General features: G+C 39.1%; 1 protein-coding gene across 2 annotated transcripts in view; it reads right to left on the reverse strand.

Annotated features, from left to right (window-relative positions):
* Positions 1-4,689: 4,689 nt before the first annotated feature.
* Positions 4,690-25,350, reverse strand: part of LOC145988423 (uncharacterized) — a 90,088-nt gene continuing 69,427 nt past the window's right edge. The window contains exons 3-6 of one of the 2 annotated variants that reach the window (XM_083123313.1): positions 23,546-23,622; positions 21,237-21,382; positions 8,401-8,509; positions 4,690-5,195 (exon numbers count right to left, since the gene is read on the reverse strand). In XM_083123313.1, the coding sequence (XP_082979439.1) occupies positions 4,970-5,195; positions 8,401-8,509; positions 21,237-21,382; positions 23,546-23,622 (558 nt within the window). In that variant the 3' untranslated portion in view covers positions 4,690-4,969. Of the gene's footprint in view, positions 5,196-8,400; positions 8,510-21,200; positions 21,383-23,545; positions 23,623-25,350 lie in introns of both variants that reach the window. The other variant, XM_083123312.1, reaches the window with a different exon arrangement.

A 25,350-nucleotide genomic window follows, 5' to 3' on the forward strand; every position in this document is an offset into this window, starting at 1 on the left:
GTCGTCCTCCCGTCGTTCTGCAACCCCGCACTACTTTTCTCGACTGCAGTGCTTCAGTCATGGTGTTTGTTTCCCGCTGTGCAATTGTTACTTCATGCTTCATAGCTTCTTTTCTCCCTACCGTTGTCGATCGCTACCCTTTCCCTTCACTTGTCTTGCGGGACACTCCTATTTCCTTTGTGGAACCCCATGCGGATGCGTTCCGCAGCTGCCGCCTAGTGTTTTTCGGATGGGCGACTTTGGTGTTCCTTTTGACTTCGTTTGTTCCGCCTTTCTATCTTCACTGGTACTGGCTGTACAGAGGTGTGAAATTCATTTTCACACGTTTTCGGCGTTGTCTAGCTCCTCACGGAGGCATCTCTCGGCAAAGTGGAAGGGGAACTTTCGTCTCTATTTCATGGGAGGTATCTGTGGTTTTCGTTTGTACTATACCTTTGGAATCACCATGTATATATATATATATATATATATATATATATATATATATACACACACACACACACACACACACACACACACACACACACACACACACACACACAATATTCTTCCAAACCAATTTCGATACATACATTTCTTTGTTTCCGGCGCGCGAATGCTTCCAACAGTTTGCCGCTGAATGTCCAGGAACCTTTCTCCAGCCGGTGGAATGACGTTAGAGAATCTCACCCTGACGTCATTCAAACCGCATCCCTTACAACCCTTGGCGAGGAGGGAGGAGAGAGGAAAGAGGGGGAGGAAACACTGCTTCTCAGGCGCGGTGATTCCGTGGCCAGGGTAACCTCCTTCTTGTGAGAGTCCACCGGTCGCACTCTGCTTTTGTGTCGTCGCTAAACATAGAAACTGTGTTTTTTATGGCAGGCAAATTTATCAGGAACGGGAATTTTGGGTTCACAAATTGCCTTTTGTAAGGGAAATAAGGAAATCATACCCGGTAGAGTGCGAAAAACAGGAAAATATGAATAACATGGGCAAACCAATTCTACGCTAATTTTCAATTTACATTTGCTTCTGTTACTTGAACATAAATTTATCAAAAGGAAAAAGCTTAAATATTGAAGATGAAGCAAACTAAATTAAAATTCAAATCTTAATCAATTAAAGCACCTATATGTTGACTCCCCCGATTCTTGTATTTACAAAAATAGTGATTGTTTTTTCTCTCTAAGCTTCAAAAGCAGCGTAAAGGGAAAGATATCAGAAATAAATTATATATATATATATATATATATATATATTAGTTAATTTAAGTTGCTATATTAAGAGTGATGAAGATGAACGAAATAAACATAAAAGGAACAAACACATCAGGCACGTAGCCAGGTGGAGAACTCGGGGGGCTGAAACCCCCATCCTCGAAATCCTACAAATATCTTATTTAACAAGTGTATAGTGGTAATTAATTTTACTTCATTAGCAGAATTAAACACCTTGCATAATACGTTGTAATAATCTGAGATTCATCTTCAAGACTTCTAACCCCACTGTTTGAACTTTATGTGGCGGCTGCTAATAAGGGATTATCCCCACCCCCACCCCGAAATAAAATTCTTACTCTGGCCTGCAATGATTCGAACTTTTAAAACCTGTCATTGCAGGTAATTTCGAGCTAGGAAAGGGATTTTTTTTTTATCATTCATAGGGAATTTCATTCTGAGCCAGGAACACAACAACAGAAGTTTGGCGCCTGAAACTCAATGCGTGTAGTCGTTGGCTTCGGGCTGTGCTTCGTGTTTATTATTTAGTTACGTGTTAGTGTTTGTCGTGATAGTGCTGCGTTAAAGGGTAATGGATGTGATACAAGATTTGGGTGAAACCTTTTGGAACAAGATCTTTTTCAGGAGAAGTTGCAAATTGTTAATACAGATAGGCCAGTGCCATCGCTTGAACTTATTTCTACACACAAAGACAAAAATCGGGAATATGTGAGGTATTTTCGCAAGCAAATTATGACAAAACACCATGGTTGACAATAAGTATAAGTGTTAATAAGCTTTTTTGTTGGTCGTGCTTACTTTTCAGGGCTGAAAAGAATGTATGGACGCGTGGCGGATACTGTAAACTAAACAATCTTTGCAACGCATGTGCCAAACATGAAAAATCAAAAAGTCACATAATTTCCTTTGTTAAGCTGCAATCTTTCGCACAGACAAACAGCATGCTTTGGATGTGGTACGGCACAAGTAATCGGGTCCTGGAGTAAGTTGAACTTTGCACTTAAATTAATATTGCGGGTTTTTATTTCACTAATGCACGTCTTTTATTTTATATTTCACAGGTGTTTTTTTATAGCTATAATACTGTCTTGTTTTATTATTTGAAATTCTACACGTATATTAAACTGCAATAACGAGAATTAGTTGATTGTGGTCGTTGCAATAAGACAAACATTCCGACACAATATTCCTAAATCCAATATGTATCCTGACATAAATTGCACGGAAACGTTTGGAGTTTGAGGATGAAGGGTCAGAGCTTACCCATTCGTTAGAACCAGCATACGCCACTGATGTGGATGTAGACTCAGCATCACTTGAGAGTTCACAAGGGGATGCAAAATCAGTACCGGGAAGAACGTTTGCAATAACGTCGGCACACTGAGACGAAGCAAGGAATTTTCACAATTCTCGCGAGAGACTGAGCGACTTTTTGCAAAAGAATTGCAAAATTGAACTTTGTGAACTTAGATTGTGTTTTGAATGTTGTTTTTCTCCATGCTGCATTGGCAAAATAATTCAAATTATTATTATTAGTATTATTATATTATTATTAAATTAATTTGTTTAATATGGAATAAAGAAGAAATACTTCAACAGTGGAAAGAATCCATAATTGTTCCTGTGTTTAAAAAAGGTGATAAAATGAACTGCAATAATTACCGTGGAATTTCTCTACTCTCAACAACATATAAAATATTATCTAACATTCTTTTAACAAGACTAACCCCATATGCTTATGAAATTATAGGTGATTATCAATGTGGATTTAAATGTAACAGATCAACTACAGATCAAATTTTTCACATCAGACAGACACTTGAAAAAAAGTGGGAATATAATCAAAATGTCCATCAGCTATTCATTGATTTCAAAAAAGCATATGATTCGGTGAAAAGAGATAAATTATATAATATATTAGTCGAGTTTGGAATACCTAAGAAGCTTGTTAGTATGATAAAAGTATGCACCAGTGAAACAGAAAGTAAAATTCGTGTGGGTATTAATGTGTCTGACAAATTTACAATTCATGATGGGTTAAAACAAGGAGATGCATTATCTCCATTGCTCTTTAATTTTGCCTTAGAATATGCTGTTAGGAAGGTAAAAGAAACTAAAGAAGGACTAAAATTAAATGGTATGACTCAGTTGTTAGCATATGCAGATGATGTAGACTTATTAGGGGATGATATAAATACAATTAAGAATAATGCTAAAATATTTTTCAAAACTGCTAAAGAGATAGGTTTGGAAGTTAACAAAGAGAAAACTAAATATATGCTTACAGGCCGAAACCAAGTGTTAGGTAATAATCAAAATCTAATTATTGATAACAACTCGTTTGAACCAGTTTCCAAATTCAAATACTTAGGAGTACAAGTAACAAATGAAAATTATATTATAGAGGAAATAAAAAGTAGGCTTAATTCAGGAAATGCATGTTACTTCTCTCTTCATAAACTTTTGTCTTCTCGTTTAATATCTAAGAAACTAAAAGTTAAAATATACAAAACAGTAATTTTGCCTGTAGTATTATATGGGTGTGAAAATTGGTCCCTTGCATTGAGAGAGGAACATAATTTGAGAGTATTTGAAAATAAGATCCTTAGGAAAATCTTTGGACCTAAAAGGGATGAGGAGACAGGTGAGTGGAGAAGGTTACATAATTTAGAACTACATAATTTGTATTCATGTCTGCAATTTCAAATTGATAAACCTGATGAAAATTTTAAGAGCTCCTAGACCAGTTTAGAATCTAAAAGTTGGCAACGGTGACTGCGTGACTCATGTATCTGGAGACGGTGCAAAACTTGAATGAGGGTTCCATGAAGATAAGCGATCTTCGTCTTGCAAGGCCTTCCAATTATCCGTGGGCTTTCTATGCTTGACGGGTCAAAACTCAGGACTACAATTTTACTCGGCTGCTCGCCAGCCAGGCGGGCCTAGTAAGCGAATTTGCCCGATGTGCAGATCTCTGCGTACACCCATGGTACAATCATGGAGAATTCTGGGTTGTAATGATTCATTCCATTGAAAGTTTATTGAATTGTCACAACCCAGAAATGTCCGTGACTGTACTACGTCTCTGCATTCGCTGTGGTTTTCCTCTTGAACATGATATAACACTAGGCACTAAATAACGATAACGACGAAGTGGTGAAGAACGCAGCACATTTCGGCAACATAGGGGCAAAATTACATGGCAAGCAGCTGATCGCATCACCCATACCTATTGGCTCGCTTAGGGTTGAAAATTTGATGACAGCTACAGGTTTTTTTTCTTTCCTTGGTAGAGCAGTACGTTGAGGTGAAAGAAGTCAGATACAGGAAGTTCATGTGTTTAATATCATATTGAATTTAACTTTGCTTTTTGTACTCTACAATTTATTTGCATTACATTTGAAACTTACATCTACCTCAATTTACGTACAATATTATGAATAACAAGCGAACTAAAATTTAAAAAATAAAAATTATGAATAAATATTTAATGCATATTTCAATCACGACACAACTATAATAATTTTGCTTATGATGATGTCAATGCATGAGAGTTACAGTTTTTGAACTACTATTTATCAGATGTAAAGAATAATAAAGTTCGGTAATTTTATATTTTAAGTTTTTCTTTCTTTAAGTCCACTTTATGCCCTGATAGGTTGGACAGACAGACAGACGCTTACATTTAACATGATTCATTCTGAAACATCATTTCGTAACACAGAATTAGATCCTAAGTTGCGGATACAGAGTTATAATTTCAGAAGCAAGTTGCAGAGTAAAACTACCAGTACAAAACCAGAGTGAGTTGAGGCTGACTTGCTAGTCGTGTTCGGCTGACTGGTCGCTGGCGGTTGGCACAAAGGTCCATTCTCAAGTTGCTTAAACAGAGTTCGGAAGAAAAGGAGGAGTTGCAGATGTTCTCTGCAGTTGTTTCTCAAATGGACAAGGAAACAGGAATTTGCTGCCGAGAACTGCCTGTAATTGCAAAAGTTTTAGTAAATATGGACCTCAGATAGAAATGTACACAATGTGTCTAAAACGTTCGGTAAATGGTCTGATATATCGACAGCAAAATAAGCCAGGTGCGCGCGCATGCACGTGGCTATCCAGAGACATGTGGAGAAGCGCCACCTAGCGTGGACTACTCGTGGCTGTCAGGGTAAACGCGCTGCGCGCAGCCGAATCCAGCAGTTCGAGACATTGGACAAGGAATTTCACGTCGTCGAGTACACCAACTCCCACGCCCCTGACCCACTGAGACCAGGCCCAGAACACAACACCCACAAACCACCATGCGACGGGTAAACCCCATTACATGAACAACACTTGCAGTCAAAATTACAAAGCAACATTAGCTGTGATTTGAACACCATCAAACTCCTTGAATCTAACAAGACGTGATCACCCAGGAATTAGAGGCATGGCTTAGCCGATACTCTCTTCATAGCTTCAAGCAGCCAAGGACATGTGTGTGCGTGTGTGTGTGCGCGCGCAGTCGAACGTAGTCGGTGTGAGAGGGGGTGATGGTGTGAGAGGTAATGTGACAGCCAGGCCCGTAGCCAGGAGTAGCCCTGTAGCCAACACAAGTGTTGTCCATTATTTTTCTTACATTTTGTACGGTTAGTGTACTGAAATTCATAGTTATTGTATTTTGTTATAAACTTTTACACTTTCCGTTAAAAAAGGCTATAAAAGTTAGAGCCAAAATTTGCTCATAAAGTTTATATTGTGTGACCTCTCACAAAGAAAACTATACCTACATTTTGAGAGATGTGGATCCATTTATTCTTTGGATTAAATGGTAGAATGTAAAAATATAAAACTAAACTTTTTTGGATCTAATGATTAATCCTGCTAAGGAAGTAAAATTAATTATCACTATATACTATTTAAATTCGATATTTGTAGGATTTCTGTGGTGGGGGCTTCAACCCCCTTTGCCCTCCCCCTAGCTACGTGCCTGGTGACAGCGCAATGGAGCGACGAGTCAACATCAAGTTCTGCTACAAATTAGGGAAAATGGTTACGGAGACGCATGAAATGTTGGTGCAAGTGTACGGGACGGAAGCCGTGAACAGAAAATGTATTTACGACTGGTTCAAATGCTTTCGTGACGGGAAGGAAACGACTGAGGATGAGCCACGTTCGGGTCGGCAGTTTACAAGCAGAATCCCAGACATGAGCGATTGCGACACATGGTGGCATGATATCAGCGAGTGACTCTTGATGGCGGAGGAATTGGACATTAGCGCACCATCGTCTAATCCAAGAACGTGTGACAGTCGTTGTGCGGTCGACTCCTAAAGAGGCCTTTGATGACAGTTTCCAGTTATTTATGAACTTTGCCAAACGTGTGTTGTGTCAGATGGCTATTATTTTGAAGACCAATAAAGGTAATTTGTTTGTATCTTTTGTTTTGTTTCTTTTCTGATACCATTCACCGAACTTTTTAGACACAGGTTATATGTTATACAGCATGTTCCGCTTAGAAGGATATAGATAGAAATAAATGCTCACCGTTTAAAAGCAGAGTTTTATTTTGCAAGATACAGAAAAATTCTCCGAGCTTATACTACACCAATACAGGTGCTTGCGCATGAGTGCCAATGTTTAATGCGGGAACAAGCCTGGCACTATTCAGTAGAGAAACAGACACTCGACGCGACGATAAGAATGTGGACGTTTCGATGTCTACATGGGAACTCGAGGCGCACGCATCAAGTTGCATTGACCATTCTCTTAAACTCGGAGAGTTTCCACATTAAAGCATGTGAAAAAGTGTGTTAATAAACCATTATTTACACTTCAAATTATCAATGACTTCTCGATCCCTCTAAGCGAAACACGCTGTATTATACTAGGGTGACCAACTCTCTTGTATTTCCGGGAACTCTCATATTGACTTTCTATTTCCCTCGTATATTTCATTAACGATGAAGATCGAGAAATTTGAATTCATTCCGATAAAATACAAGTTAGACGAGCTATACAAAATTTCAAGTCGACTGCAAGATCTTGCATGTTTGATTCACGTGTTGTGATTGTGGTAAAAATAGGAAGCGTAGAACAAAATATTTTAAGTGATTTAAAAGCAAACAAATTGACGTGCCAGCCAAACCTTGGTAAGATCTTAGGCTTTGTTTTGAGCATTCCAGGACTGATCAGAGAAATCAAATCAGGTTCGAAGTAATTAAGACAGAACTAATGGTAGCAACTAATTATGCTGTTGAAAATGAGTTCTTGAAATTTACACAAGAAGATTAAAAATCTGCTTGGTTTTGCAGCATCGTTGGGCAAATACATACAGCTAGGTTAGGAGGTCTAAGAAACAAGCAAATATGTTCATTTTGTTCTGTATTGTGACCTGCATATTATATAAAATGTGAATTAATTTTGTTTAATATTTATTATCCATTCCATGGACATTTGCTGGAATGACGCGGCGTCGCTAACAAAGCGCAAAATTCTTTGCGACTAAATCTCTCTTAAATTTAATGCTGAAAACTGGAAATTCCCGTACATTCATGGTCACCCTATATTGTACACACACATATATTTTCATGGCTGGCGGAATTATTAGATTTCTCGCCATTGTCGGGAGCGTCTCGATTTAAATCAACCTGATTTAAATCGATCCACTTTGGTCTCAACAATTTACATTTTCGATATGTAAGTTTTGCCTTGAATCTATTTCCCTTATATACTCTGTCTCTGAAATCTGTGGAGTAAGGCCGCGCATAACGGTAGAGTACGGGAGAAAGCGAGTTGGCGGAAAAAGCAGTGCTAGCTGCTGGAAACGGCTGATAGCTGCAGGCACTTTCCTCCCACGCGTTCTTATGCAAAGCCCTCTCGAGTCACCACTTGCGCAGATACTTTTTTTCGTTCGCTCACTCCAGAGATTTTCGGGACAGAGTATAGGTACCACGAACATTTTCCTCAGGCCTCGCATAAACCTACACTTTGTCCCGGTAATCTCTGGAGTGAGCGAACGAAATCAAGTCTCTGCCCAAGTGGTGACTCGATAAGGCTCGACCAATGAGCACGCGAGAGGAGAAGAGAGTTATGGAAGTGGCAATGGGACTGCAGCTACCGATGTACTGCTCGTTCCCCTTTTCTACCGTTATGCGCGGCCTTGGTGCAGAGATTGCCAAGACGTTGTGTAGAGCAAGACTCTACTTACGCGCATTGAGTGCCGCTACTTCCGACGCTACTCGAGAGGCAGTCCATGTAGCTCTTCTCTGCAGTTGCGTTCTCAAGGCAGTCTAAAGCTCCCTGGTCCAAAACAGGGTCTGCAATACATTAATTGTGTGTTTTTAAAAGACTGTTCCTTACAGGCCTATTGAAGCAGTAGCTTACCCGTGCCGTACAACCAACGGCAAATACAATAGTAGGCAAATTGTACGTACAGCACTATATTTATTCTACATCTTGTGTTGTTTCAAGTGATGGAATTCTGTTGATTAGTGTTTTTTTTTTTCAATTCATGATCACTGCACTCTGGGAAACAGATTGAATGAAAATAGTAATGGACATTTACCCTACTATTGTACGGTTGTACAAGAAACTTACTTACCTGGGGGAAGGGGCAAGGCCGCCCGCAGGATTTTCCTCAGGGGGGCAGCAGTGCTTAGAGTGGGGGAAATGTGCGGTGATGCTTCCCCCCCCCCCAGTTAAGAGAATTGTCAAAAAGCATCCCAAACACCAGGATAATTTGCATTGTCACTTAATCTGCTGTCTTTCACGGCACCCCTCGTCCATGTTTTCACGCTACAGTTTTGAAATTTGAATTATATGAAGTCTTCCAAATATGATAGGGGGACAAGTGCCCCCCCCCCCGACCCCACTCTGCGGGCACCCTTGGAAAGGAGGTTCACAGGCACACATTTTCTTTTATCGCTAAAATTCAAGAAACCATTTTATTATTGAATCACTGTTTCCTTTATTGATTATACAGGGTAAAAGTCATTTTCCCCCATAAATTTGTTCCCAGTTTTCATACTTGTTCAATGTTCATGAATAAACTCACATAGACGTCATAACTTATACAATGAAGTACCCGTATGTAAGTGATGGGACTTGGCAACTTGTCCGTTTTCCGTGTTCATTTGTTTTCCGATGTTGGATTGTCACTGTTGGGTCTCACTTATCGCACAACACTTGAGCAACCTTGTGTTCTGACGTCACTGGAGAAAGCTTTTTTAATTTTAGGCTAAATGCCTACGTTGTTAGGTCAGGATAGCTATGTTTAGTTCTCTTAGTATAAATAATATTTTTCATTGTATTTAGAGTCACTCGGGGGAATATGCCCATCGGGGTTAAATGCACATCCCCTCGTATCTCGCGCAACTTTAATGTTATGGCAACTCTCCGACTCTTCTTTGAAAGCGCCCTCCGTGGTGAGACGAGGCAGCAGGTTTGGATCTTGTGAGAAGATTCAGGGTTAATTTCATGAGGTCAGAAGACAATTGTTGAGGTAATAATTTTTTGGACGTTGCTGTATTTAACAGTGTGGAATAATATTCCCAAGAGAGAAAGAAACTGAATTATATTTGGTGTAAAGATCAAGAGTCAGGCAAACATATCTGCAGAGTGAAACTTCCGCATGGTGATCAGAGTTGCCAACCCAGTGATTCAATTTTCTGCTTGTAGCTGTGGGGTGATATGCCCACAAAAATTAAGTACAATATGCCCATGGGCATTATTATGAGATGAAAGGACCACAATGTGACTGGATCCAGTGTATTCGTTGTAGTATGTGGATGCTTGAAATATGTACCAAATTCACGTCCATGTGTCCAAAGGGCAATGCAATTTCTCACAAATGTAAACAGTAAAAAAGGCTATGGTAAATTCAAAATAAATATTGTTAGAAACGCTATGATTGTCTGTACAAATGATGTTCTGTTTACGAAACAAACGTTAATAATCTTCCAGTTAATGCTGTGTATTATTTTCCTTTAAATATGTCATGACAAGTATTACAACAATTGTTTCTTGTATTGGGCATTTTACCCCTAATGGGTGAGCATTTTATCCTGAACACGGGGTGATTTGCCCAAATTGACGTTCACCTGTTTATTTTTCTATGGTTCTTTTGCTATAAGACTTACAGTAAAAAAAACTTATAGGTAACAATACTAAAACATGTAGCATTCATTTGACATCCTTCTCCTTCATTTAGCCAGGCTATAAACCGCCAAAAAAAGTTGGACATATTTCCCCGAGTGACTCTATGCTAATGGAACCTAACCTAACAGGCCTAACCTAACCTCGTAGGCATTCCTCGTCTGACGTCAGAACGCAAGGTAGCAAGATTGTTGTGAAACAAGGCAGACCCGTCACTGTTTATTGTGTCGTCTATAATAACCGCTCGTGTTTCTTGCAATGAATCGCAAATTAACCAACGTGTTTTTTGTGCTACAATGTTGATGGAAACAAAGAAAACACATCGTTGGTGATAGCAGACTTCGAGCAGAGTTTTCTTGATGTTCAACCGCCGTCACGTCAAGCGATGGGAAATTTGAACACACGATTTGAGATGGCGCAGTGGTAGCGTCGTCACCTTGTAATCAAGGGGTCCTGGGCTCGATACCCGGTGGAGGCACATAATAGAGTCGGCCTTCGTGGCGGAGTAGTCAGCGCAGCGCGCTACGTGTTCGAATCCCGGCTAGGACATGGATGTTTGTGTTTGTCCGAAATGAAAAAAACCGAGAATATAGTAAAAATTGATGTGTGAAAGTTGAGAAATTTGTGAATGACGGGAGATACTATAGGAGCATACCTTCATTCCATTATTTTACTTACTTGGATTCTTAATTTGTTTTTGTTAAATTGGTTTGTTTGTTTGGTTTGGTTTGAGTTGCTGTTTTAAGTCCACTTTATGCACAGTAAGGCTAATCGGGACTGGGCCTACAGTTTAAAGTGGGATCCGAACCACTTGTGCCTCCACCGGGTATCGAACCCGGGACCCCTTGATTACAAGGCAATGACGCTATCACTGCGCCATGGTGGAGGCGGGTTTGTTTGTTAGTTGAGTAGAGGATTGCAGGTCACTACGTCATCATGGGTCTATGCTGCTCATGCTAACAATCAGACACGGCCCCTTTGAAACAATATTCCAGTTGAGACTTAATTTAGTACTATAATAAATGAACCCTTTCGTAAGTATAGTTTGAGTTAAGTTTGATGAACAAAAAATGAAATTTCTTAGACTCAAGAACAGTCCATAGTTGTACTGGGTATTTTGATAAGAAACAGATGTAATGGTTTGTGTTCATTAGGAAGTTTCTTTAAATTGCTTGATGGGTGTGTGTGTGTGTGATGGTGTGTTTGTGTATGCGTGCATACGTTGAGGAAGTGGACCAAATTTTAGGACCTACAAAAATTTTAAGATTTAACGTATCAGATGCCTTTATAATGTTATTCGCTTAAAAGTAATTTTTAAAAAAATATTTTATCGCTGCAATATATGAATATGAAGAACATGCCGCAAACTCTTGAATTTTGATAATGAGATCTTCATATGGGGTGTCTAAAACAATTATTAAAATTAAACAAATACCAGGTAGAAAAGAAGAACAATGTAGAGAGAAAATCATGTATGTATTGAGATAAATGATTAATAAGACATTTCACTACAAATTGGTTTATGATTTTTTTTAAATCCTTCATTTCTGCTAAAAAAATTGTATGTGTAAACATTACTATTATAAAGTGGAATATAGTAGCCTGCGAGATGTCTACTAAGTTGATGATTGATTGGCTATTTACAAAAGTCGCATACGTGGATGTACACTCCATTTTGCACCCACGCGATCTTATTTGTCCAACACGTTAAATAAAATGCAATTATACCTAAATTTCTCCCGTTGATATTGAGAGAACAGTCCATTGCAAACAATCAACTCGCATCATTGTCATCTGGAGGTATTTCAAAGTCGCTCCCTCTATCATTCACAAGATACGTCAAAGGTTCCAAATCAGTTTCCGGTTCCGGTAACAACCGATTCTGTTTAGAAGGTAGTTGAGGCTGATCCACTGGTTGACACTTCGACTCCAGTTTCAACTCTTGGAGTAATCGAGTGTTTGTGAGTGTTTTATGAGGAGCTTCCAGCTTTGTTATATTCACTATCTTTGAATGGCAATCTCTTCTTCGACCACATGTCCGCAAAATAGTTTTTGCAAAGATTTATATTGTTTACTCCTTCCCTTATTTGTTAAATTCTTTATCGGGATCTAAGTACATGGTAAAGAAAAAGGGGCTAGCTAGAGGTTATGTAAATGAGATCGGAGTGACGCCTCCGTCCTTAGCTCTTCCTTCTGCGATATTGTCTCACTCGAATCCAATCCAAAACTCTCTCTTCTCAGATCGGTTCGGTTGCTTAGATATATATTTTCCAATACCTGTCGTTCAGATCCTGCTGTCAGTCTGGTACAAGTAATGGAATTTGTAAGGTCTGCATTCCAAACCGTTGAGAACATCCTGTCTCCGTAATATTTCGTTTTCAAAGTAGACCTTCTAATTTTTACATATAAGTCAACAATATAGCATTTCTTTACAACACGGGAACCTGCAACTCTGCAACCCCGATTCGTAACTCTCTTCTAGAATGTTGGAAGTGGAGCAATCTCAAAATAATTCACTTGTTTTGATGTTGCAGGCAGAGAGTGCCGAGTAGCTGCTGAGCAAGTATGAACTGGTTGTGAGGCAGTAGATGTGAGCGAGTGCGAATTTGGGGTGCTGTGTTGCATGTTTTCTCGACCTTAATCTACCAGTATGGAATCCGCAGATGATAAAATGTCATTTTCAATGGAAATATTTCTGTTTTCCTGAATCCGTTCACTGGAATCTCTCCATTCTGTACTTTCAGGCATGCTATTTCAAACAGTTCCAACAGGTATTTTGGAATGTTTAAATCACTGTCTTACTCACTGTAACATTATTTTCCATAGCCATCTAAAAGATATCAATGTTTCCCACATGATTGTGAAATAAATAAAATAGGTTACTTACTCTTCCTTCGGACCGACTTGGTGCGCTCTGCCGATCAAATCGGGAAGGCTGTTCGTACGATTAAAATATGACAAAAGTAGGGACAAAAAAATCCAGGGGCATTCATGCAGACAATCAACTGTTATTGCAGACCCTGTTTGTGCAGAACTTAAAGTTGCAACCAGTCTCTTGCCTATTCTAGCGATTACATGACGGCCTTTTTTGCTTGCATAACAGAAAGTGCAGTCGTGTCGACGTTGTAGCTCTGAAATTTGTGTGCCGTATATTGCTTTTGTAAGTTTTTCTTGTTGAATCCTAATGCTAAAGATATTTCACATGGTTTGCGAAGATATAAAAGATCACGATTTAGAAAAATATATCAATCTAATATCTGCCAATTCCTTTCGATTGGATTCGATTAATCTGAACAGCTAACTGAAACGCCATTTGTGGCAAATCAACCGTATTACACTTACATAAATTTTGCTAAATAATCAGCATGTATGATGCATTTCTGATTCCAAATTTTCACCTACAATTGGCCTTCTTTATTTAGTAACAGCTGCTTCAGCTAAACAAAGGTCAACTTCTTTGCTTCAAGTTCGAAGAGTTGTGCGACAAACAATTGAAGGTCTTGACTGCTATCAGAGCTCCCATAACAGCATTCCCCACATCCTCTTCTCTCTAGCAATTTCTTTCATTCTTTGAGACATTTGTTGGAGTACTCCTGAACATCCTAAAACATATAAGACCATAAATTAGTATTTTATTCTTCAGGTTTTTAAACAATGTTCTCAAAATATGGTTGTCCATATTTGAACCAAAGCCATAGAAAAACTTTGACGGTTGGTATTAAAAAATCTGTGCTAAAACGAGAACGCACTATCTGTAATGTGATGCATACTGCCTAGTATTATAAAGTTATAGGTTCAACAGATTTTTATTACAGAAAATAAACTATACATACCTGCAAAACTTTATAATCTGATGCAAGAAGCAAAATGACACGTTATGTAACACAGCTTCTAGAAGAATCGAACTGTACAGTTTCACTTCCTTTGTTTCAGTGACACGGTTTTACATTATTCTCACTAGGCTGTAGCACTAACTAGACCGTATACTTGTACTAGCCCATATTTGGTCCAGTACCTCCTCACACACACACACACACACACACACTCTGAAGATTGAATTTGTTGATTTAGAAATGCATTGTCTTGTAAACGCATCTTCTACTATGTATTTGAGATGTGATGTTTGTGGATAAAATTTGTTATTATTCCATGATATACTGAAATAAGAGATTTTCTGTTGTATGATACAGACAAGAGAACATTGTGTGTGTATATATATATATATATATATATATATAACATTACTGAAAACTCTTCTGTGGAAATATCGTGTTTCACGATGAAGAGAACTAAAGCATTCTTACGGAATTGAATGAACAGCAACATATCATAAGTCTCACATTGTTGTCAGTCAATTGGCGGTCATGGGGTAATGTGAACTCTGTTTCTTCCCTCCAACCCCTAGCCAGAGATCAGGACGATGGAATGTATGGTTCCTGTGTCCCTTCGACTGGACACGATCAATCGGCAGTTGAACTACAGAAGGTCGTTTCACGTCCATGGTAACAAAGTTAGAACCCACCTCACCTTAAGAAAAACCGTGACATCAGGAGCGGTGTTGCTCCACGTGATACCCCTGTCTTGCAGCAATGGCCCTCCAGCGGAGTTTCCATTGGAGGAGACTGTGTTGAAGAACACGTTGGTCCAAACGATCATATTCCTCCTGACAAGCTTTCCAAAGACCATCAATTCTGTGGGGCCGTCTGCTTCCCAAGGCTCGTTTCAACAACGGAAACCAACCAAAATCCATGGAAGAGGCATCGGGGGATTTCACAGGGATGTCTGTAAAGGGGATTGCATGAATGCCCGTTTCACGTGCCATCCGATCCATGTATGCCTGCGTGGACTTTGCCGTATGACTGGAAGCCTTGTCCTGGTAGATGACAACACGAGATGTGTCGCTGCCATAGAGAGAAGGAATATCATGTCTGTAAAGTGGCTCCAAAATATTCGTCTGGTAATAGGCTGCATTTATTTTAGCCTTTTTTCCACTCTGCGCAGTGGAAGTTTGCTGTTATGGCAGTAACCACTAACAACCATAAACCGGAGTGAAAAACGTTCAGCACATTCACGTACCCACTCAGATCGACCTCTTGCATCACGTGGACGGTAGTAGATGGCCCCTTTTTCCCACATCCAGACAGATACACCCATGCTTCATCCAGGGACACCATATACTTCCAGTGGTCCCCTGCCAGATGGCGTTATAGAGCTTCCGACTGTTGGCCTTCCTCTCTTGGACATGTGAGCCACGCAACTTATGAACTTGAGCATTGCGCTTCCGCACAAGTTATAAATCTTGGGCTATGATGCGATTCACAGTTACAGGTAAACATTGCACTACCTGTGCAATCACTCTTTGCGTTGCAGGGTTTTCACATCGCACCAAGGATCTCACTTTCCGCACAACATCGGAGGAACGCTTGGGCTTATGATATGTCCGAGGCCCACTTTGACTGGTTCCAGCAACAGGTACAGTGCAAGCTTTATGGCGATTCAATACTGCATTGATGCCCTTCTTTGACACATGGAATGCTTTCATGTGGCACTGTTTAATTATCTGGCTATAACTATAACCAACGTCGGAAAGGACACAGATGCACCCCTCCCAAAAGACTGGAATTTTTGGTGCCATAGAAACTCTCACTCACACACCAATCATCGTTTTTGAAAGTCAACACACAGTACTTTCGTCCTACTGGCTCTGGCTGCTCTGTGCTGTGCCTATGTGCTGCTCCCTGGTGATCGAAATCGTTACCATCAACGTGAAACAACCTTCTGTAATGTCTGTAACATACTACATGTTGAGGCTGTAGGAACCAGGGAATGTACACGTTTTTGTGAAAGCAATGCCGGACAATTTCATTGGGCCAAGGGGACACGTGATTAACTAAAACTCACAGTTTTGGAGAATAGGCCAGAAGGCACACAAAGCCATTGCGCCGAAGACGCATTGTTGCCAACCTGAAATCAAAACCCCAAATAAATAATAGCTAATAAATAAACACATACCAATGCGGAATCATACTTGTTGCTTATATTTCCAAGTTACATACATTATAAATCATAATTGTTAACATAATTTCGTTACACAACATTGATCATTGGTAATTCTACAATTACAAAAAGTACATTACATTCTACATTATACAGAAAGTGCATTATGAAACACATGACAAACATTATCCAAGTCTTTGAACATACCCCAAGCTTCGAAGACATCTCCTTAAGTCCCCTGATTTTTCATAACCCTGTAGAATGTTCCTTATCCTTTGATGCAAATTGACGGCACACTTTCGTCGCTTTCTACGAACTCCTCCTAACTCAATGTTCAGTACAGTCGTCTGATGACATGCATCTTCTTTCAACGTACCGAGGAAAAGAAGGAAGTTAGACTGTCTCCTACCAATGGACGAATTTAACTTTCGATGCCATCCCTCAACACTGTTGTTAGTTCTGTGGCGTTGGTTGTGGCAATTCACAGAGGAATGTCCTCTGCCTTCTCGGGTTCTTGCCTGACACCCAGAGAGGCTTTCCGTAGCTTCTTCAAGCCCGACTTTACCGACGAATACAGGGGAAGTTCAGTAACCATTTCGTAACTGTTATCCTGTACAGATTTCATCTCTTGCGAGAACACTTCCTGAACAGGTACACCTACATCTTCCCGTACTCTCTTCCTACAAACAGTCAGTGCCTTCCTCTCTTCAGCTGCTGCTATATTTGGTACACAGGTATGGTCCTTCTGCGAAATAATTGTTTCTCCATTTGTTGATATTGTCCCGTTCAGGCGGGCCTGAAATAACATTAAAAATGGTTAGGTGTGCGGTTTCTATTAATTACAACAAAACAAGAAAGAGATTATTATTACAATTTTTAAAGAAACTTACCCATAGCACTGATCTCTTGTTTCTCCTCTTGAGGCGAAATTGATGCCCCTGGCGAATGAGCAGTGGCTTCCCCTTTGGTACAAGTTTCCATTACTTCGAACTCCATTTCTCACACGATACAAGTATTGAAGTACTTACAAGTCTGGTCTTTATATATATTGCCCTGTTCGTATTTCTATTCGTAGGAAAAGTGAAAGGTGTAGGTCTATTCTATTCGCATGGAAAAGTGACAGGTATTTTTCTATTGGCTTACCCTATTCTATTCTATTCCTAGAAAAAAATGAGTAGAACACGTAAAGCAGTGTAAGTGGGGTTGGCAACACTTAACGCAAAATCCATCCCGGCGCAAATTCTACGCGGCGCAAATTCCACCGGCGCAAAATTTCCGCACCGCGCCAAGAACTTGTAGAGTGTAATGTGCGACGAGACTCTAAGAAGAGAGTGTGCCACGTGCGCACGCAGGAATTTTCTATGGGAGGGGTTCAACCAAAATGAAAAATATGACAAATAGTGGTTCTTCTTTTCAAGCTACAACTTTGGTACGAGATAAGTTGAAAGTCTTAGAAAAGGGTGCAACGAGTGATAAATGCTGATCTGTCGCTATCAAACAGTTATCTTGTTCTTATAAAATTACACAAGGATGAAAAATTTTCCATTATAAAATTGTGGGAAAAAATAATTTTCTGAATAACATGTTGGCACAAGGGGGGGTTGTTCTGTCTCCCATAACCCCTCCCCATTCGGTGTGCCCATGGTGTGTGCCAAGACCTTAAGTAAGAGACTGTGAGAATTTTTTAATTTCAATTTGATTTTAAATTTTGGGTGCGTCAGCAGTTAGGCTATTTTGCACCCGTCACATTATACGGGGTCCAGCCCCTTACACTTACAAATAACAACTCTAACGTTGCATAACTAAAATCTTAAAATATTCTGACTTAGGTTAAAAGCTGAGGCTGTAAAGTTGCACTTAGCACACATAAGGACAAAAACACAGGACAACACACAGAACTATACTGGCCATAGGGCAAGTCGCCAGAGCCTCGTTTGTCTGCAAAATGCAGTCCAGGGTGTGCTATGTGGAAGTGAGGTTAACAGTTGGGTGTACTACGTGCAAGATCACCCCTTACACCTCGAGACTGTGTGATTTTTAAAAATTATTTGATTTGTTGCTTTAAGTCTTTTATGCATAGTAAGGCTAATCGGGACTGGACCTACAGTTTAAAGTGGGATCCGAACCATTTGAGCCTCCACCGGGTATCGAACCCGGGACCCCTTGATTACAAGGCGAAGACGCTACCACTGCTCCATCGGGGAGGTCCCGGGGAGGCCCCCCGAGACTGTGTGAAATAACAGTACAGTGTGTGAAAGAACTCGATACAGTAAAACGTGTGATAATACAGTTCGAACACCGGGCAGTGCGGTACTATATAGTGTCCAGTCGTGTGTGGCAAGAAGTGCCAGTTGGATTAAGCAAAGTATGAAAGAACTGAAGAGAGAAGCAAGTCTCTGTTTACACGTGTGTTTAAATTGTATCATTTTGGTGTAAATATGAAAGTTAGTATATTTTGTTAATTAAATATTTTATATCTATAATATGTTTCCCTCATGTTGACGATGCAGAAGCAGTGGCGGTGATTGGGTTCCAAAACTAGGGTGGCATGGTGCCAAAACTGGGGGGCAAGTCCCCCCTCGCCCCCCTAATCGCCGCCACTCATTAGTGGTAAGTGCAACGAGTCAGCAAGACCAGGTGCAGTTACGTCAAGCCCTAGATTATATATTCCCCAAACTCCCCTGGCCGAATCCTGGAACCAACAGTTCAATCTGTTGTACTATCGTATTTATTCGAGTTACCAAAAGATGGCAGTACGATATTTATTGAACTAATCGATTGTAAGTCATGCTCAGGGCAATCTAAATCAAGCCCAAGGACATTCTTTACTTCAACCAATTCAGTTAGAAATTACGACGGAAAATTTTGCAGAATCGAAAAGAAGAAACCTCATACGAGATGACACACTGACTAACACTCATTGCAAAACATGGCTGTGTTTTTGTGAAGGCATTAACTTGAAATATGAAGTAAAAGTTTCCCATCCATTTTGCATCAATCTCGTTCCTTGTTTTCACAACCGCATTGTCTCCTATTTCAGCACTAGCTCCTGTACTCGATCTTCGAAGTAACATGTCAGAACAAACGTACTATACCCTGTGCCAAGAATCTCTGGAACAAGGACGCGCACAACGGTAGAAAGAGGAAAAAGGGAATTGGGGGAACGAAGCGGGCAAATGGCTGTCGTGTTGAGCCCTTTATGTCCCACCTTTTTTCCCTCTCACGAGTTCATTGGTCGAACCCTCTCGAGTCACTTCTTGCGCAGAGACTTGATTTCGTTCGCTTGCTCCACTGATGCCTTGGACAGAGTATACGCATTAGTGTGGTATGAGGGGAACTTTTATCGTTTGGAAACTTTTCACGATATCTCTTGTAGTTTACATATGACAGGCTCGTAGAAAGGGTAGGCTAATGGGCGCCATTCAAAACTATTTTTCTCGTCCATACGTCGGAAGAGGTTAAATATCTCTTAATATTGTCAATTGAAAAATCAATTGCATCTATTTGATAGGATAATTGGCAATTTTCCTACATTGAAAGCAAGAAAAGGAAAAGTTAAATTCTAATTATTTGTACGAGTCGAATTTTATATATAAAAAATGTAAATTTTACTCAGAATAATGTGTAATGCATAGTTTATAACGATGTTATTTTTCTCAAGCAGTGTTGAATAATTTTAATGTTTCTACTGAGAAAAGAACATACTGCAGACTGTAATATTTATTTTAATTGTTATCCTTAAACTCTTTCTTCTTCTTTTACTTGTTTTTATTCTGGTAACACACTGCTGGAATTTTCTGTTTCCCAAAGTACAGTATTTTTTTAAAGATGGTTTTCAGACACTAAGACAAATCTGAAATATTCTTAAATATGCTTATTTTTTTAAAATCATAACTGCAAACTAAGAATTTTTGTTTCCTAATTTTAAAGTTTGTATGATGTAAATATCACAAACCATAGTATGAGAAGAAAATATCGTAGGATGCACATAAAATGTCGGAGCTGGTCTGTGACGAAAGCATTTTCCTTAGCATTTTTCCTAACATTTGCGCCATGACCAAAATGCTACCATGTAAAGCGAAAAATCTTATGGCATTTCAGATGCCATGGCATATTTCATGGCATTTCTCAAGGATAGGATCCGTCCTATTTCCGTTGCATTTTTCGTAGCATAACCAATCAGAAGCGACCTCTAGGTCACGTGTGCAGGTGTAATGGCGGCCGCGTGAGATGTAAACATAGTATCACTTCATATTTTCAAAACACGATAATTATTCAACCGAGAAGAATTACTCTTCGTATGAAATGGTTTTAGGTAGAGAAGCATGGCGCTGATTAAATATATACTTTACAACATTTGCTGTACACGTATGGAAGAATATTTTAATTTTTTCAATTGTAAACACCCTGCACTCGCCATATATGGTGTAACTCAATGTACTTTTCGTGCTGTATGTATCATACAATGTAATCTCAACAGCTAACCGAAATGTTCCATGAAATGCTTTCGTGTAAAAGTGCTATCTTCTATCATATTTTTGGAAGCATTTACGTAGCATTTATGCTAGCAAAGATTTTAAAGGAAATGCTTTCGTCTAAAGCCGGCTTTACTGTGTCTTGCTATGTATTAGGATACGCAGTTCGGTGCATTTACTCGCCTTCTGCTTAGTAACGTAACGAGTAGGCGGGACACTCTCTGCAACAAAAGATTCTAGACTCGGCCTCTCAGACTAGATAGATAGGAGATAGGTGCTCCGAAAATAAACGTGGCTCAACCAGAGTGGAAATATTGAATCCAGAAATTGAAAGAAATTATGTGAAAGAATACCGGCACATGTGCCATGTAATTTTAGACACCTTCTTTTTGCTGTACGCTCTCTGAATCTTGTTCACCTCTCACTCCATCCACAATGCAAACGTATTGAACCGCCCGGTCGAGCAGTTGCTTCATAACTTCCACTTCTTCCTTCGTGATTTTATTGCACAGGTGCAGGATAGGCAAGAAGATCTTGGTGCACTTTGCAGCATCTGTAGAAGTTCTGGAAATAAATCATTAGAATATATTGATGTTCCGCCAAGTATATTTACACAGAATGAAATTTGAGGCGAGGGTAACGTTTGTAAAATATTTATGGAGTTGAAAGTAATTTGATACAGGATCTCTGCTCACTAAAAGTAATGGTTATAGGCTGCCTTTTCTATTTGAAAAAATGTAAGTCAGTATCAAATTGGAGTGGATACATTGGACATTTCCTGTGTTCAGGAATTCAGACGGACCTCTATCGGAAAACCTGACCATATGTTAAGGTCCCTTTCTAGAACACGCTGCAGATATGGAATCCATGGAACTCATAGGATTTCGAAGATATTACAAGCGAAAGTTCTAATAAGCCATTCGAGGATGGAAATAATACTGATAGTGATTGTGAAAGAAACGAAAGGGCTGAAAAGAGTCTTGTGAACAAAATGAAAGAAATCAAAAGAGGATTGTGAAAGAAACAAAAGAGGTTAAAAGAGGATTGTAAACAAAACGATTGATTGAATTATGTTATTTTACGTCACTTTTGGATGATTGCGACGACGAGGATGAGTGTTGATATGATGAAATTGATGAAGGGACACCCAGAAAGAAGACCCACGCTCAGGCCGCGATCGCACCCGGGACCTCTGGCGTGAACAGAACGAAAGAGGTAAAGCGTAAATGTGTTTGCGAAATGTGGAAAAGAAACACGGAGAAATACTGGTAAAGTATGTAGTAAAAATATATCTGCCAAAATGTTTCATTACGTAAGTCGTTCGTAAGTGCAAGAAGCCATGCAAATATTAGACAAGAGTTTATTTAGTAATTATGTATCATCCGTTTGGTCGTCTGAATGAAAATAGTGTTAAAATGACAGAAAATTACGTTCTTCTTCCAGGTATTGTTTGAATGAAGTTTGGTGGGAAAGATGTGCATTTTGCATTTCACTTTGTATTTACATTTTTTGTAGATCAAAACATAGTTATGCATCATAATACAGAATTGCAAAACTTTCAGTTTAAAATCTTTTGTGCATATTCATTTCAGTTATAAATTGCAGTATCAATAAAAGAATAGCTACACGGTTGTGTGAACTTACCACAAATCTATTTACTAAAATGATAAATTTCAATTACACACCATCTCTGTGCTCTATTTTATGGAATAACAGTGTATTACCAATACATAATTAGAAGGTTGTTCATGGAGTCTTGATCTTCCTCCCTCCTCCGAAAGAAATGACAAGAACTTGAAGTTTATTTATTACTTACAAGCTACACGAAGCTGGAATTGTTTGGGATGAATCAGTTTTGCATTGAAAGCGGGCCCAAGAAAAATTATGTATAATAACATTGATATTATTATTATTAGCATGGCTATTTTTCATCAATAGAAATAACAGCGTCTTCGTTTTCTTACAAATTTTGTTTTCTATTTATATTTACATTTTGCTTCGAAATATAGCTCTTTTATACAATTTTTTCTGCTCTGAACTAGACATAAGCTAGATAGTGAATGTATATTAATCTATTTTACGCCATGTGTAATTATAATAAGAGTTATTATTACTATTACTGATAATTAATAAAATGTTTATTTTCATTTATTATTATTATGATTTGCTTTATTTTACTTCGCTTTTTGTGCCACTTTTGGCTAATTTGCGAAGATGGGGATGAGTGACGATATGATGAAATTGATGAATGGACACTCACAAACATCCATGCTCAGGCCAGGATTCAAACCCGGGACCCCTGGGTCGTAGCGCGATGTGATAACTACTCCACCACGGGGGCCGGCTATTGTGATTATTATTATTATGTGAAACGTTTTGTTATTGTGCAAAGACCCGCCACAAAACAATTTCTACATATGAGCCTGGTTATCAAGATCTAAAATTCAAATTCCTCATGCAGCCTAGCATACATGATTGGATATTAAGGATTCTAAAGAGAAGTTGTACAATTTATTTAATTGTGCATGGAATATATTCGGTGCAAATTTTAACTTTTCAAATGCAATTGTCTAAAAATGTACTTTCACCCAAGTCTTCAATTACAGTTTGGAGTAACTGTAAAAAAAACAACAACAAAAAAAACAACATATATATATATATATATAGTTTTGATGAATGGACATGGTGCTAAGCACAGGGGAGAACTTTACTTTTACCATAGCTTACCTGCAAACATCATCTGGATTTGAGGGCCATGTAAGTTGAGCTGAGTTGATACACTGTCTTCCGTTGTTCAGAATTCTCTGCAAAAGAAGCGCGAAACCTATTACAAGACATTTCCATTCGTTTCAAGTTTAAGGATATATATTATGGAATTTAAACAATACCTGTAGGCTACTTTAAAAGTTTGAAGCGATCTTGAAGATATACATTTTTTTATGAAACAGCATACACTGTAAATTATTGAAAATATGCAAGTTATTATATTTGACAAGTACCTTGTTTGTTCCTGTACGTGGCACTCTCGTGTTACTATCAGGACATATTTATAAGGGTTAAAACCCCCATAGGTTCATGATTGTGTTGTTTTGTTGCTGAAACAAAATAGATTAGATTGTAACAAGCAAAATACCCAATTAAGAAGAATCAGAGGAACATTTATCAGACAGTCGGAGATATTGGCGCCCATACAGAGGGTCAAGGGGGTTGTTTACCCTCCTCCTGCAAGAAAAAGTTTCCACTCATTCTTCTTTCTCCTTTTTATTTGTATGTCTACCTTTCTTTATTTTTCTTATCTATTCGTACTTACTTTCTCTCTGTTTGATTATTTCTTTTTCTATCTTTTTCTCCTTTCTTCCTTCATCTGTCTAACTTTATTTAGTTTTCTCTGTCCCTCTCCCATGTGTCACTTATATTTCCTTTTACTCATCTCTCCATCCACACAAACGCACACACACATATATATTTGTGCGTATACCGTAGTCTTCCTAGAAATAAGGAAGGGCTGCGAGAGGTAATTATGTCGAATCATAGGGGATGAAATAGGTGGACGTTCATCCTTGGCAAAAGGAACGAACAAACGCCTACGAATTTACGTAGTCCAATTACAAAATACTCATTTATTCGCACATTTCTAAATACCTGTAATTGGAACAACAAACAGATTCACATTTAGGTGCTACGTTGGTATAATTTACGTGGGATGAGTGAGGACCTTCTCCTGAATGGATGCTATTTCATTTTACATTAGCACCATTCCGCATTCCAGCTCATGCTGAGTCTTACACTTCCTTGTTCCTGCTTCTTTCCTAACACACCACAATACATACCCTGTACATACATACATATACATACGTATATACTAATGTCCAAAATTAAAGAAACAAACGGAAATTCTTTCCCGTGTGTCCATTTGACCACATAATACGATCAGGTGATAGTAATTTTTATGTCATAGACAACTGGTTTAATATAGAAAATAAACTAACCTTAATGTGCCAATATTTATCAACAAAAAAATCACTATAGCAACAAGTTAAACTTGACAAATTTATATAAAAAAAATATCACACGAGGAAAGGATTTCTGTTTGTTGCTTTAATTTTGGACACTAGTGTATTGATGCGTTCACTGGTTTGATGAGCATAAATACGGAGATCGTTACTGTGAACGCTTTAGGGGTCAGATGGTAGAGCTAGGTTACGTTTATGGTCCCCATACAATCTCACTGACAGGCTTCTGGCAGAGAGTGGAAAGATTGCAAGGGATGTCGACGATGTACATCTTACCTCTCGGCTAAGTGGTTGAATGTAGACGTCAGGCGACAGAGCACGGAGTCCTGCGTTCGACGGCCCACGGTCTTCTTGCCCGTGGCAGGCGACGAAGTACAAGCTGGTCTCGGAGAGATGGCCTTTGAGAAGGCGTCCGAGAGACGGTCTGACCTGCGGCTACAACTTACAAGCCGTGGTACTGAAGTTGGTCAACTCGCATATGTACTAAGCGGTTGCCTTAGGCGTAAGCTACGTCTCGGA

Source organism: Lepisma saccharinum, chromosome 5, assembly GCF_977018435.1.
Source record: "Lepisma saccharinum chromosome 5, izLepSacc3.1, whole genome shotgun sequence".
NCBI lineage: Eukaryota > Metazoa > Arthropoda > Insecta > Zygentoma > Lepismatidae > Lepisma > Lepisma saccharinum.